Source organism: Rissa tridactyla, chromosome 4, assembly GCF_028500815.1.
Source record: "Rissa tridactyla isolate bRisTri1 chromosome 4, bRisTri1.patW.cur.20221130, whole genome shotgun sequence".
In the NCBI taxonomy this organism is placed as follows: Eukaryota; Metazoa; Chordata; class Aves; order Charadriiformes; family Laridae; genus Rissa; species Rissa tridactyla.
This window is the reverse complement of record NC_071469.1, coordinates 20,537,326-20,551,212: the sequence shown is the minus strand read 5'-3', so window position 1 is coordinate 20,551,212 and position 13,887 is coordinate 20,537,326. Positions and strand designations below refer to the sequence as shown.

Below are 13,887 nucleotides of genomic sequence, written 5' to 3'. Positions count from 1 at the left end.
GAATGATCCCCTTCCTTTGCTATGGTGCATGTGCAGTTCTGGGTGAGTACCATGCAGGAGGGGTACTAGTGCCGTCTGAGGAAGGGGCAACTGGTCTGTCCCACAAAACGTCAGCGTAATGAAAAGGGAGGTGGGGAAAGAGAGATTCAGCTGTGAGACCAAGTGGAGAACAAGCCACAGAAATGAAAGCTCAGGGTGGCTAGAGGAAGAGTTCAGTTTGGGGCACCACTATTTCTGATGGATTTTGTTGCAAAGGGGAAAGCAGCAACAGTGATGCCTTCTTGTATGAGTTAAATGAGCTGAACTGAGAAAAGCAAGCCCTGTGCTCACCTCTGTTCAAGCCTGCCAGCGGGCACTACCACGGCATGGTGCGGGGCTGCAAGGGCTGCAGCCTTGCTTCCCCAAAGCGGTCTGTGGAGGTGGTGAGTGGTTGAACTGGGTCTGGTCAGGTTCCTGGCTCCTAATTGCATTCTTCATCCCTTCTCTTTTCAACTTCCAGGCGCCTCAGAGCAAAAAGCTCCTGTTGAAGAAAGGGTCAGTGCTAGGCAGTTACCTGCTGGACGACAAGCCAGTCAAACGGTTAGACGGGCATCTGTGTTGTGTTCGTGGTGTCAATCTGTCTGTGCCCGCTGGAGTACCTGTCAGTCAAGCTGTGTCTTGTGTCTAGTTCTCCCACCTTGGTGCTGGCTGTTTTGGGGACCGTGTGGGGGGTGTACCTTGACTGTGGCTCGAGCTGCCTCTTGTCATCAGGTGGTGAAGCTGAGGATGCTGTTAGCTGATTCCCACAGGGGGGTGGCTGCTCTCTGGGCTGCTTCTACATGCAGCAATGGGGGGGCAAACCTAAATGCTGTCAGAAGCTATCGAGTGGTCATGAGATGGGAGTCACAAGTCACAAAAGCTGTCTCTGACCAAGTCAGGCAGCTTCATTAAAATGACTGGATCATCTCCCAAGTGTGCCAGTTCCTCCTCAGGCAGAAATCCTGTCCACAGGCTCTGCATGCCATAGCCCATATCCTCGGGGCATGGGAGAGGGCAGGAGTTGCACAAGGCTTGTGTTCTCTCTGGCAGATGAAAGCCCCAAGGAGAGGGCCCAGCTCCAGGTGGGTTCATCCTGCCCATCTCCCTCCACACCTTTGCAGATGCTCACCTGGCACACCAGGCCTCCCCCTGAGCCAGGGCAGGTTGAACATGTCTGTGTGGCTGAGGCCTTTTTTTTTTCTTTTTTTTTTTTTTCCACTCTACATGCAAACTATACAGTGGTTTCAATACCCACATGCTCCTGCTGGCCTGAACAGTGCTAGCATTAAGCATCAGCCCTTGCCAACGAGCCGTGTGACCAGCATACTGGTATTGGCCAAAAGCCAGCTGCTTCTGAGAGGCAGGGGAGGCCAGCCCAGCCCTGACCTGGTTTGGAGCTGGATCTCCCCTGCAACTGCTGGCCCCAAACAGGTCTTAAAGGTGGCGTGTTTCCCTGTTTCCTACCAGGTCTCTGCAGGTTCCACCGCTTCCCAGTTTCTCCTGGTGCCAACCAGAGACATAGGTCTAGGCTCAGAGTTTCTTCCAGCTTCAACTCACCCTTAATGCTTGCAATTCTGGTAGTGGCATTTAAGAATTGAGCTTCAGGTTCCTGGGCTCATGGACTGGTGGAAAACCACATGAACAGGGCTGATTCGAGCCCAGGCTGGGAGGTTGTTTAGATAGGTCTGAGGCAGAGCTCTTTCATGGCTGTGTGATTGCCAGACATGCTATCCATGGGATCAGACACGCAAGTTCTCCCATCCTCCTCCTCAGCTATTCTTGCAAAGATCCTGCTAGCTGCTGCTGGCATAAGCCCACTGGAAAGGCTTAACAGGTGGAGGAGTCTGGCAGTGAGGGTGATGTGAGAATGGGAGAAGTATTTGTTGGTCCTGTCTCTGTCACAGTGCTGTGTCACACCATGTTGCTTGAGAAACATGAATAAAACCCATTAGATCTGGAGTCGCTGTTAAGAAAGCTTTGTGTTTGTCCCTTTCACCACTGCCCCCCACCCCAAAGAGGCTTTTGAGTCTCAGCCTATTATTGCTGCTACTCCTGCTAGCACTGGGAGGTGGCGGCTGTTCTCCTGAGCCTGGGAGGATAGGAAGAGGTTCCAGCTGGCCTGGCTCTGGGCTGGCATTTGGGGCAGATGCAGAGAAGAAAACCAGGAGTGTGAACGCCCTTTCACAGAACAAGTGTAGACATTGCAGCAGGTGAATTTTGCAGCCCTGATGCTTTCCATAGAGTGCAAGAGCTCTTGATCCCCCGGTGTAAGAAATCGGGAAAGGAAGGCAAGAGACCAGCATGGCTGAGTCAAGACCTGCTGGTCAAACTAAAGGGCAAGAAGGAAATGGACAGGTATCCTGGGAAGAGCATAGGGATGCTGCCCAGCTGTGTAGGGATGGGGTCAGGAAGGCCAAGACGCACCTGAAGTTGAACGTGGCAAGGGACACAAAGAATAATAAAAAGGGCTTCTACAGGTATTTCAGCCAGAAAAGGGAGGTCAAAGAAAGCGTACCCCACCTGATGAGCAAGATGGGCAAACTGATAGCAACGGACCAGGAGAAGGCTGAGGTACTCAACAAGTTTTTTGTCTCAGTCTTCATTAGCAACCTCTATCCCCACACCTCTTGAGTGGATAGACCTCAAGGCAGGCACCGGGGGAGAAAATTCCTTCCTACTGTAAGAGAAGATCAGGTTTGTGACCACCTGAGGAACCTGAACATACAGAATTCTATGGGACCTGACAAGATGCATCCCAGAGTCCTGAGGGAAATGGCTGATGTAGTTGCAAATCCACTGTCCATGATATCTGAAAAGTCACGGCAGTGAGGTGAAGACCCCGGTGAGTGGGAAAAAGGGAAACATTGCACCTATTTTTAAAAAGGGTAAAAAGGAGGACCCAGGGAACTACCAACCTGTCAGCCTCACCTCTGGGCCTGGGAAGATCATGGAACTGATCCTCCTAGAAGCTATGCTAAGGCACATGGAGGAGAGGGAGGTGATTCAAGACAGCCACCGTGGCTTCACCAAGGACAAGTCCTGCCTGACCAACTTAGTGGCCTTCTATGATGGAATGACTACATCAGTGGACAGGGACAAAGTGCATCAGCCTGCTCTTTTGTAGGCACAGTGGGTGCAACACCTATTCCCCACTACCAGAGCTTGGGAAGGGGTCCTGGGGATTTCTTGCCGTAGAGAGCGCAGCTTTATACGTTGGAAGCTCTATAAAACAAACATCTCTTGGGTCCTGGCTCCCTTACCTCGGGCCAGGTGTGGATGCAGGCCAGAGCAGAGCCAACACCAGGCAAAGTGACCCTCCTGTGAGCATCTTCACTGCAATTTGCACACCTGTGGCAGGTTTCTGCTGCCTGAATTCGGTAAGACTCTCCTACAGCAGTGTCTGGAAGTGATGGACTTGTTTCCTGGAGCAGGGCTGGGTGCCTTCAGCAGAGGGCAGTAACATACGTGCACACCGCATGCGGCCTCCCAAGGACAATCAGCCAGCCCTCGCCCAACTGCTGCCTGCAGTTGAAACCCTTTTCACTAACCTCGAAACCTTTGTTACTTCTTTTTTGTTGTATTTGGTAATAAAAATAGAGGGGGGGTTCTTGCTTTTTTTAAAAAAAAAGAAAAAGTATTTCCTGTTGCTACCTTTGTATGCTTTGCCTCATTTTTCAGTACCAGGGGAAGTGGGAGGCAAAGAATTCTTGAAAAATCTGGAAGGTGGGAATTTTTATTAAAATTAATGAAATATATGTCAGCACATATGACTACAGTGTAGCTCAGGTGAACTGTTGCTCTTTCCCTAGGGGTGCCACTGATGCCTTAGTCACAGGGGCTATGGGGAGTGTATGTATGAAGTAGAGTTCCTGCAAGCATTGCATATGCACTAATTGGATCTCATTGGCTGTTTTGGGAATTTGCAATCTCCTCTCTCTCCCCTTTCCCCCTCCTTCCCCTTTCCCTTTGTCATGCCTGTGGGCTTTAATACAGACAACTGGCCTCTGCGGACCTTCCCTTCACCTTCCCTGTGGATGCGGCGGTGGAAGAACCCAACAAAAAGAACTGTAAATACTTCCCAGGCAACGGGACATGGCTGAAGACAGGAGAAGGAGATAGCACAAACTCTGGAGAGAAGAGCAGAGACAAGGAGAGATGGTCATTGGCAACAGATGCTGAGTGGTTGAAGATGACTTTGAAGGGTGATGCTGACTGTAGAAAAAGTGCAGATGGATTAGATGATGCTCCATTGCCTCCTAGAGGGCAGCCTGTTGGCACTGAAAGCAGGGTGAGTGTAATTACTCAGGGTTCTTCCCCAAACACCTAGGGACTTGAGGGTTTCTGACTCTCTTCCCCTGTAACTCCAGCTCCATATGTGCAGGGGTCCAATGCCTAAATCAAAGCACAGTCTGCAGCTGGGCTTTTCAAAACTGCATCCCTTTCTTCCATTGTAGCTCCAGGCACTGGAACCAGCCAGCTGTTCCCCAGACCGCATCTTTAAAGTGGTGTTTGTAGGGAACTCTGGCGTTGGGAAGAGTTCCTTCATCCACCGCTTCTGCTATGACAGGTTTTTGGCTGAGCTCAATGCAACCATCGGTAAGTAATAGGGTTCCTGACTCATCTGGCTAAGAAGGGTGGGAAAGTCAGCCTCGACACATGCTTTTTCCTCGTATTTTAGCCCAAATAAAGGTAAAGGTGGTCCCTCGCTCAATTTCTAATCAATCTTGCAATTTCTCTGAACTAAATGTGTAGATCTTGGCCATTGGCAGTCGCTCTCTCTCCATCCTATCTTATGATCATTGGTACCTTCCTGACAGGTATCGATTACCAGGTGAAGAGTCTGATGGTGGATAACACCCAAGTTGCCTTACAGCTGTGGGATACAGCTGGGCAAGAAAGGTAAGCAATTTCTGTGAGGATGCCCCACTGCCAGTCTCAGTGTAGGAAAACAGGAAGAAAGGGAAAGAGTGTGTGCACCTGGTTTCTGTCTCTGGGAAAACTGTTAGCTTCAGAAGGACCAGAGAGGTCGCGTCAGCTATTCCAGTGCTGAGCCTGCAGCAAAGGTTTGTTTTGTAGATTTCTAGAAGCTGTGGCTGCGAAGCGGGGCCCAGGGAGATCACTATGAGGACTGATGGAAAAGTAGCTTTCCATATGTCTGACCTGCATCCTTGTGGTTCAGGTAGTTTATCCATAAATCATTGTATGGTGCGGGGTTTGAAGTTCCTCTCGGCCTCAAGACTCTCCTACATCAGCCTGCTTCTGGGAAAAGCTGCAGGACAGGGCTGCAGGTTAGGATAGACATGAAGGCTCTGGATAGACATCCTGTTCTCAGATTCAGTTGTGCCACTGCTGTCCTCAGCTGCTCACCACCACTTGCTATTCAGAGGGTGGAGAGGAGTGTGTGAACCTTTCCAGACCTGATTCAGACAGAGCCAGCTGAATTAGCTTGACCTAAGGGAAAGGACCTAAGGTGATTTGAACTACCCCGCTGGACTCTGTCAGTCAGTTTATTGGCCCCTTTCACTGTCCCTTCTGCTGATAGACTCGTGGAAGTGATAATCCTTGGTAGAGGGGCAGTGTAGCTTTTTGTGGCAGTGAATACGGGTTCTCCACTTGAAGGCCTCTAGTTTCAAAAGCATGGGCCATGACTAGATGTTACTAGCACTGTTGGTGAGGATCAGAGTAGTAGAGACACACTTGATCCTCATCTCCTACTAGAGATATAGGCCCACCACTACCTTCATGTAAATTAGACTTTATTTAGGATGCACTTTGAAGCTGAAGATGAAAAGTTATTTCAAGGGGGCCATTAACCTCAAGAGCCTGGCAAACATAAGTACTGGGTATTTTGGGATAAATATGTTATGGGGGCAGGCCTTCAGGAGGCAGCTGAGGTCATGGGAATATTATAATCCCGAGCTGTGCCAACAGAGTAACGATGCTGTCTACCTCAGTCTGCTAGACCATGCAGACCTGGTGGGAATGTACTAAGCAGGAGTATCTCTGAAAAGCAAACTATTTCTTCCAAAATCAAGCTTTATACTGAAGAAATAATGATTTTTGAGGGACTCCTGTGGTTATTTCAGTGCTGGAGCTGAGCAGTAAAGGACGTTGTTATGACATGAAGTGTGATATTTTACCCAGGACAGATTGCATCAGAGGCCAAATTCAAGGTATTGTCTCTGCAGGAGGACCTTTAGGGTAGGCTTCTGCAGCATTAGCAGGTCTTAGACGTGTATCATAGAATCATTTAGGTTGGAAAAGACCCTTGGGATCATCAAGTCCAACCATCATCTCCACTCTACAAAGTTCTCCCTTACACCATATCCCTTAACACCACATCTAAACGAGTCTTAAACACATCCAGGGATGGTGACTCCACCACCTCCCCGGGCAGCCTATTCCAGTGTCTGACCACTCTTTCTGTGAAAAATTTTTTCTTAATGTCCAGTCTAAACCTACCCTGTTGCACTTAATTCCATCAGTTTGCAATCAATGTGGTTATATCACGGCCCTGTCACAAACTGCTTGTAGATTTTAAGGTTTGGGTTTCTTTTTTGTTGGAGTTTATTCTCAAAATACAAGTCTGTGGTTCTGACTGGTACCCCCAGGACAAAGTAGATGTCTGGAGGGAGTTTCTCCCTGAAATTGTGTCTGCTGATTTTTATGTATGATGGCATTGCTTTATAGATTCAAAACTGGAAACAGATTGTACTGATGCTGAGATCTTAATTGCTGTTTTGGCAGCACTGGGGCAGACATTACGCACACCTAGTTTATACTGTGGTACAGCTTAGTCTGCAGATTCTTCTGGACTCTAGGGAAAGGTCGTGGTTTTTTCATCCATTTCCCTTTTCATAGGCAATTGACTTTTCCTTCCCTTTCCCTGTCCCACCTAAACAGATTCTTCTGTTTCTTTCCTCCTGACCTGCAAAGGTCTTCCTTCCTGCTTTGTCAGCGCCATGCTTTTGGAAAGACTCCTGCTTACCTAAGGCTGTTGGCCTGCTTCAAAGGTGCACGGATCTGACCTGCCTGTCACCAGTCTGTACACACCAGCCCCAGAGGACACATCTCACACACAGGGGCTGCCAGGCCTTGCAGAGAGCCTGCACTAAAAGACAGATAATCCCATTCTGTTTCTTGTCATTACACAGCCATGCTTCTGAGAGTGCCTTTGATTTCATTTGGGCTCAGGTTTCGGAGCATTACCAAGCAGTATTTCCGGAAGGCGGATGGGATTCTGGTGATGTACGACGTTACAGCCGAGTGCTCCTTCACGGCAGTGCGGAACTGGATGAGCAGTGTCCAGGTGAGAGCGGAGCTTCAGCTCTCTAATGCTGATGGTGCTGCTGCAGCCTTGCTCTAGACCAGCTCCAACGGTCTGTCTGGAAGCAATGTTCTCTGATGCCCTAGGAGGTCCTACTGACCGTGGGAAGATGAGTTATCAAAGCAGATGCTACAGGTACTGCCTGTGGTAATTAATTTGGGACCAGGGGCTTCTTGTTGAAGATACCAAAGCCAGTGGTAGAGAGGGAGGGCTGTTTCTATGCAGAAGGTGGTGGGACCTGCCAAAACAATAGTGTGTGTTTGTAAGCAGCCCATGTGCATTGGCAACATCTCCTAAACATGGTCACATTACACCTGTGCTCAGGCCAGGAGGTCTCCTGATGTTCAGTCTATGCCCAGGAAAAGGCGACAGCCCCGGTGCATTTAGGCTAAGACCTGCAGCATGCATGCACAGTGCTTCACACGATCGCATCCTGACTCTACTTTGAGATTTCTAGATGAGACTGTAATATTAGTAATAGCTTAGTTTTTTCCTCATTTGCTTCAACTTTAATAGTTGATTATTTTTTTAAAACAATACCAAAGGTAATGGGCTCCAGGAATTGCCTAGGGAGTAACAGTTGCTACAGAGACTCTATACAAGAGTTGAAAGTTGCTTGGCCAGTGAATTTTCAGCAAGTGATGGCTGAGTTTAGGATAGCACATACAACAAAAATTATTGAACTTAATAAGAAGCTCTGCCTGAACTTCAGTTCCGGGCAGACTGCTTTTCTTCAGGCTTGTTATTTCCCAGAGCAGAACTTATGTCCTGTCTGCCCTTTCTGAGCATCCGAGATATACATATCGAATATCTGAAATACATCCCCGTAGTTCAAGCTTTCTTCCACAAATCCCTGGGGCTATTTGAGGAATGGCCCTTTAATGAGCTAAAGGGCCTGATCCTGCTGCTACTGAAGGTCTTGTTTGCATGAGATGGAACAGGATCTGCTCCAAGATATTTCCCTCCCTTGGCTGAGTCTCTAGGGTGCTTTACACTGTTTCTTTTGCAGGAAGGTATTGAGGATGGAGCTGTGGTCTTTCTGCTTGGAAATAAAACGGATGCTGCGCAGAGAGAGACACGGAATGTGCCCAAGGTGGAGGGGGAAAGGCTGGCGAAGGTGTGAGACTGTGCTCTGCTGCTGACCTGCTCTGCAGCCTCCCTCCAGCTGTGAGCAGGGCAGCCTGACTGGCAGGATGCCCTTCTTGGAGCCATTTCCCAGTATGGTACCTTCCCTCTCCCCCCGACTCCACCCCCATTTCTCCAATGCAAACATGTACTGAGGTCCCTCTGGTACCACGGAGGGTGAGGTGGTGGCCAGCATGTGGCAGACAATGGCCCTTGAGGCTTGATGCCTCCTTACAGTGATGCTCAGTCTTTCTGAGGGGAGCATGCGCGGCTGGTTTACCATTTGAGGACTCCCCTAATGCATACTCTGCAAAATCATCCTTCCTCACTCCTTTCATCCGCATGCCCACTGGTACCTTGGTCCCTGGGAGGTGGGAGGCAGGGTTTCAGAGGTGTTCCCCATCTTCTGGATTTGGCAACACAAAGGTAAGGGAATCCAAGTACCCTGGGTAGATGTTTTCTCTTCCCGAATAACTCCCCCAGTGTTCCCTTTTGGACACTCTGGCTAGGCCCCCAGATGCTGAAAAAGCATCTCCTTTTCCTGGGTTGGTGAGCAGGGTGTGTGCCAACAGCCACCTTCCTGGCCCCAGCTGCTCTTGGCAGAGTTCCCAGTGGTGAGGGTGGGCCAGCTCCCAGAGGGGTGGGCGAGTGGTGGGGGAGAGCTGGCAGCCAACATATGTGCTTGCTGTGCAGGAATACAAGGCTGTCTTCTACGAGTGCAGCGCGATGACTGGCTATAACATCATGGAGCCCATGCTGCACATGGCCAGGTCAGTGAACAGGAACAGTCACCCTGGGATATTTCCCCAGCTGTAGGTGGTTGGTGTGGGCTGTCCTGGGGAACGGGCAAGAAGAGGGGGTTGTCAGAGACTGACTTTGTCAAATGTCACAAAAAAGACCTGGAGCGATGTGCTCTTCCCCCTGACTCCAGGTCCTTGTCTTCTGTGCCTGTAGAGCACCAAGTGTAGACTGGACGTTATCACATGCAAAGCTTCATCTGGCAGAGCTGCTATTGAAAGACTGGGAGTTTAATTTGCATATTTCATCACAAAAACCTTGTGTACTATCCCAGATTTTAAGTTGGCATTTTCAGTTTGAAGTCTGCCTGCATCTCTAAGGGTTTCTTCTTCCTTACGTTATTAAGCGTTACACAGAACGTGATATTTTGGTGGCAAAGAGAGCTAAGATACTTTGTAAGCCTGAAAGAAGTTTGCTTTAAGATTTTTAGTTTTTAAAAAAGGAAATAGTTTTGAAAAAAGTCTTTGAAATCTTGCAAGAAAATATCCTTTTCTTTTCTTTTATCCCTTCACCTCCTGCCGCATCATCTCTGTTAAATCCACAGCAGGACTTAGCTGTTCATTAACTGGGATGATTTACTTACTAGCTAGGTAAATCTCGTCTCCCATAGCATGTGCCTCCAGCGTGCTTTATTACCATGCTGCTGCCCAAGACAGCCCAGACAGGTGAGGCAAACAGCCTGGGATTCTGTCATCAATGAGGGAGCTTGGAATAAGATACAAACCACTCAGGCCCAGGTCTAGTGCTGTGACTACTAAGCCATGCTGTCCCCTCTTGTATGTGTTGAGTTTCTTTCCCTGTTCCCTGGAAATTCATGCTCATTTTCTGTGTGTGGCTTATCTAGCCCAGCTTTCAGAGAAGTCCGGTGTTTGGGCCGGTCACTTTTTACAATCCTAAATGTCCCTGGCTGATGGGGAGCAAAGGGCAGAGCCAAATGCCTTGGCAGGAAGATGTCACTAACTAGGTTGTGTTCTTGATGTGTGCTGCTTGTTCCAGGTTGCTGACAGCACAAGAAGACAGGCAGAGGGAGAATGCCCTGCAGCTGGAAGATGTCAGCAGGAGGAAAGGGTGCTGCACATAAGGCACATCAATGTGTCAGCAAGAGACCTGCGCCAACACTGTTTCATGAAACTGGGGTTCCTTTCAAGCAAGCCAAATCTGATGGTATCAGCTCTGCAGAGACTTGGGGAAGCTGCAGCTTTTCCCCATCTGGGAATTTCAAGGCACTAAATCAGGCCAAAATGTGCATATGATCTGTACTGTTCCATTTCCCAACTCTGCATGCAGCCCTGGTCTCTGGAGGCCTCTGCTTCTTTGGGAAAATTCAGCGGGTCTGGGCTAACAGCACAAACTAGGCCTTCTGTCTGGAGAGGTCACTTCCCCGTAAAAGGATGAAGTTTTGTTCCTTTTCTTTTTGGGAAAGAAGTGGCCTAGCAGCAGAAAGTGGAGGACACAGTGGGTGCTGTGTTAAACACAATTTTAGTGTAAGAGATAAAGAAATTATTTTAAATTTGGGCTAGCTCTAGGTAGTGATCCATTCCTCTCAAAGAGCAGCATCTTCTCTTGGTTCTATAACAGCAGAGCCCGGCTGAAAGCCTGCTTCAGTCAGCAAGGAAACCTCCATCAGTTCCTGTAAGATCTGGATCAGGCCCTGTATTTACTGCGAAATTTGGTTTGACTTGCCAATATTGTAGGTAAATGATTCCATATGTGGATATAGTATGAACTGATAAAATGGGTCATCCCGATGGCTTTCTCCCCTTTGTCACCCTAATGGACCTTGTCACTGTCCCTCTCTTACTGTTTACAGAACACAGAGCGGTTGCCCTGGGACTCGCAGGCGCTGGCACATGCTGCTGATTCACAACCCATTGCAGGAGCTGTGCCGTACGTAATAGGGGGGCCATATATAGCCTGTTTTAAGGCTGAGCGCTGCTTGTTTCCTCCCATTCTCTTATCCTTTCCTGAAGAACCTCCCAGCAACCAGGAACAGACGTATCTGCAGGACTGAAAGATCCCACCCCACTAGCTTGACCACAGTGCTTGCAAATGTACCTGGGCTGGAAGCACAAGGCAGCCGCCTGCGTGAAAGGTACCTACTGAAGCTTTTTCTCTTGCAGACACTTTGTGCAATAACCTCACTTCCCCGGTGAAAGACCTAAGAAAGAGCAGGACCGAACCTGTTCCTGTTGTCACTAAGGATTTGGGCAAAGCAGGGCGAGGGGAATGACGGGCTAAGGTACGACCTGGCCCCAAAACTGCACCTCTCAGCATGGCTGACACTGTGCCTGGGCATGAAGCCCCTGGTGTTCTCTGGGGCATGATGCTTTCTGTTTTGTAGCTCAGTCACTCTTAAAGCCTTGTGGGACTAAGTGATCTTTTTTTTTTTTTTCGTAACGCCCTGTTCCCTTTCTTCTTTAAGCCTATTTCTGTATGTGACTTTGACATTTTAGGAGCAAGATGCGATAATACAATTGTGACGCGGTCCCTCCAAGTTTGCAGCATAGGGAAGGCCTATATTTATCCAGTGCCCTTCCTCTCTTGGGATAAGGCAATTACTCTGAATGTCTGTTTGTTGAACAAATTTCTCTGGGAATATCCCATGCAGGAAGAGTGCTCTGAGTCATCTACAGCCCATCGCTGTTACAAAGAATTTCCATGATTCCTCCCAGTGCCCTTTACTCCTGATAGGAAAGAGGAAGTTTTTTGTCCAGAAGAGTGGGATTCCTGACTAAAAGGAATAGCTAAAAGTAATACACTTCTGTTCTAGTCCTTACTGCTGGCTGGCTGTGGTTTGTGCTGTGCTTCGTTGCAGTAATGCCTTCCAGAGACTGGGAAGCAGACAGTTAGGAAAGGTCCAGAAGGAACCAGGTCCGGAGTCTGTAGAGTAACACCAGCAGCGCTGCCAGTGGAACTGCTTGTGTTTGCAAGAAACGGTGTTTGGGAAGGGAAATCCTCTCTGTTTTCAGAAAGCACCTGTAATCTGAACACAGATGTGGCTTTCTGGCCGATGTGGGTGTGAAGGAGTGCAGATTCTTATCTCCTGATGAATAGGTCAAACCCACTACCTGAATGGGGGGAGCTGATTCCTCTGCATCATGCTCCAGTTGCAGGTTAATAAGGAGTGGCACTGACTAAGAACCGGCATCTTTGGTCGGGACACATCAGTAATGCTAACATTTACTTACCTGCAGTAGCAGGATTTGGAAAGTTGCTGCAGAAGGAAGAGAGCCGTAGCCAGTTTGCTAACATGGCCTGAATGCACACCTCCCACACTGTGTACAGAGCACATGACAGACAAAGGCGTGAAATACAGCTCACACACAAACGCGGGCCAGTCTATGAATTACCTTTATCAGTGTTGTCATATTGCAATGGCAAGAACTACCACGTGGGTGTTTTTAATGTACAACCTTAAGCATGTTTTCTTAGTGCGCAAGCAGAGTACAGGCAATAAAGAAAAGTTGTCTTAGAAAGGGTTGTGTTGAGAGATTTTTTTTCAGCCTCCCTTCTTCTGTCGCCAATTGTAGCGTGACCTCCCCTTCTTGCTGCTCGGGAAGTGCTGAGAAGCTTGTCCCCCGTCGTGGTACAAACGGGAGGTTTTTAAGTAGGGAGAGAGTTGATCAGGAACCCGTGTCTTGGAGGCAGCACAGGAGCAATTCATCTCCAGCCTGATTTTTTTTACCTCTTTCAAGCAGCCAGAGTGCAGCTGATCAGGGAAGGCAGAGCAGGGAGGACAAAAAGGGGATCTGGGGGCAATGTAATGCTTTCAGAGAGGACACATTCCCACTTTGTGCCTATATTTGTAGAACTAAACATTTATTTTAATAATGTCCCATGCATCCTTTTCACTGGAGATAGGAATTCGGTTGCTTTTAATCCTTGTGCCCTGGCATGGCTCCAGCTGGATGTTTGTGCATTACAGAACTAATCCCTCTGCAGCTTTGACCAAAGAAATTATTACTCATTTCCCCCGCTATAAATTGATAGCAGGAACAGGGTAGACTTTTGTTTCAACCACGACAAAGTGGCACAGAGTTTGAGCTGGTTGCACTTGGACAACAGTAAGCACCAGGGTGGGTTTTATTACTGGATGGTCTTTTGTTGTCTCTCGGCACAATGTTTAAATGTCCTGTCGGAAGACCCAGATGCAGCCTAGAGGCTGTAAGTTTTGTTAGTTTTTAAACCTGTCTGATACCAGACCCAAACTAGATGAGACTTTAAAAAAAATTCCTAATTTTACTACACCCCCCTGTTTTTGTCAGAATCTCTCCTGCCTCTGAATGGAAGCCCTGGGAGCAGCCACCCTTTGCAAGTGACCGCTTGAAACTGCAGTGTAAACAAAAAGCAAATAATGGGGATATCCTGAGGTGGCATGAGATGGGGGAGGATGCAAAATAGACTCTGCCTGGGGGCTTATTCCTGCGCTGCATTGGCTGCAGTCTCTTAGTGGACAGGTGACATTTTGCACATAATCTGTAAGGCATTTTGGAATCATATCACAAGAAAGTACTCTTCTTACAGCCAGGGAAGCTTATGCTGGCACATGCAACACTGCAGCTGCATATACAATCAGATCTAGAGGCAAAGGTGAAAAAACCATCTGCTCTGATAAGTGG

General features: G+C 48.4%; 1 protein-coding gene across 3 annotated transcripts in view; it reads left to right on the top strand.

Annotated features, from left to right (window-relative positions):
- Window positions 1-12,735, top strand: part of CRACR2B (calcium release activated channel regulator 2B) — a 49,015-nt gene extending 36,280 nt beyond the window's left edge. Inside the window, exons 12-20 of one of the 3 annotated variants that reach the window (XM_054198816.1) lie at window positions 500-579; window positions 4,012-4,306; window positions 4,473-4,614; window positions 4,836-4,917; window positions 7,213-7,327; window positions 8,355-8,462; window positions 9,164-9,240; window positions 10,265-10,432; window positions 11,389-12,735. In XM_054198816.1, coding sequence (XP_054054791.1) covers window positions 500-579; window positions 4,012-4,306; window positions 4,473-4,614; window positions 4,836-4,917; window positions 7,213-7,327; window positions 8,355-8,462; window positions 9,164-9,240; window positions 10,265-10,349 — 984 coding nt within the window. In that variant the 3' untranslated portion in view covers window positions 10,350-10,432; window positions 11,389-12,735. Of the gene's footprint in view, window positions 1-499; window positions 580-4,011; window positions 4,307-4,472; window positions 4,615-4,835; window positions 4,918-7,212; window positions 7,328-8,354; window positions 8,569-9,163; window positions 9,241-10,264; window positions 11,361-11,388 lie in introns of those variants that run through there. The other 2 variants (XM_054198815.1, XM_054198817.1) reach the window with 2 other exon arrangements.
- The last annotated feature ends 1,152 nt before the right edge of the window (window positions 12,736-13,887 follow it).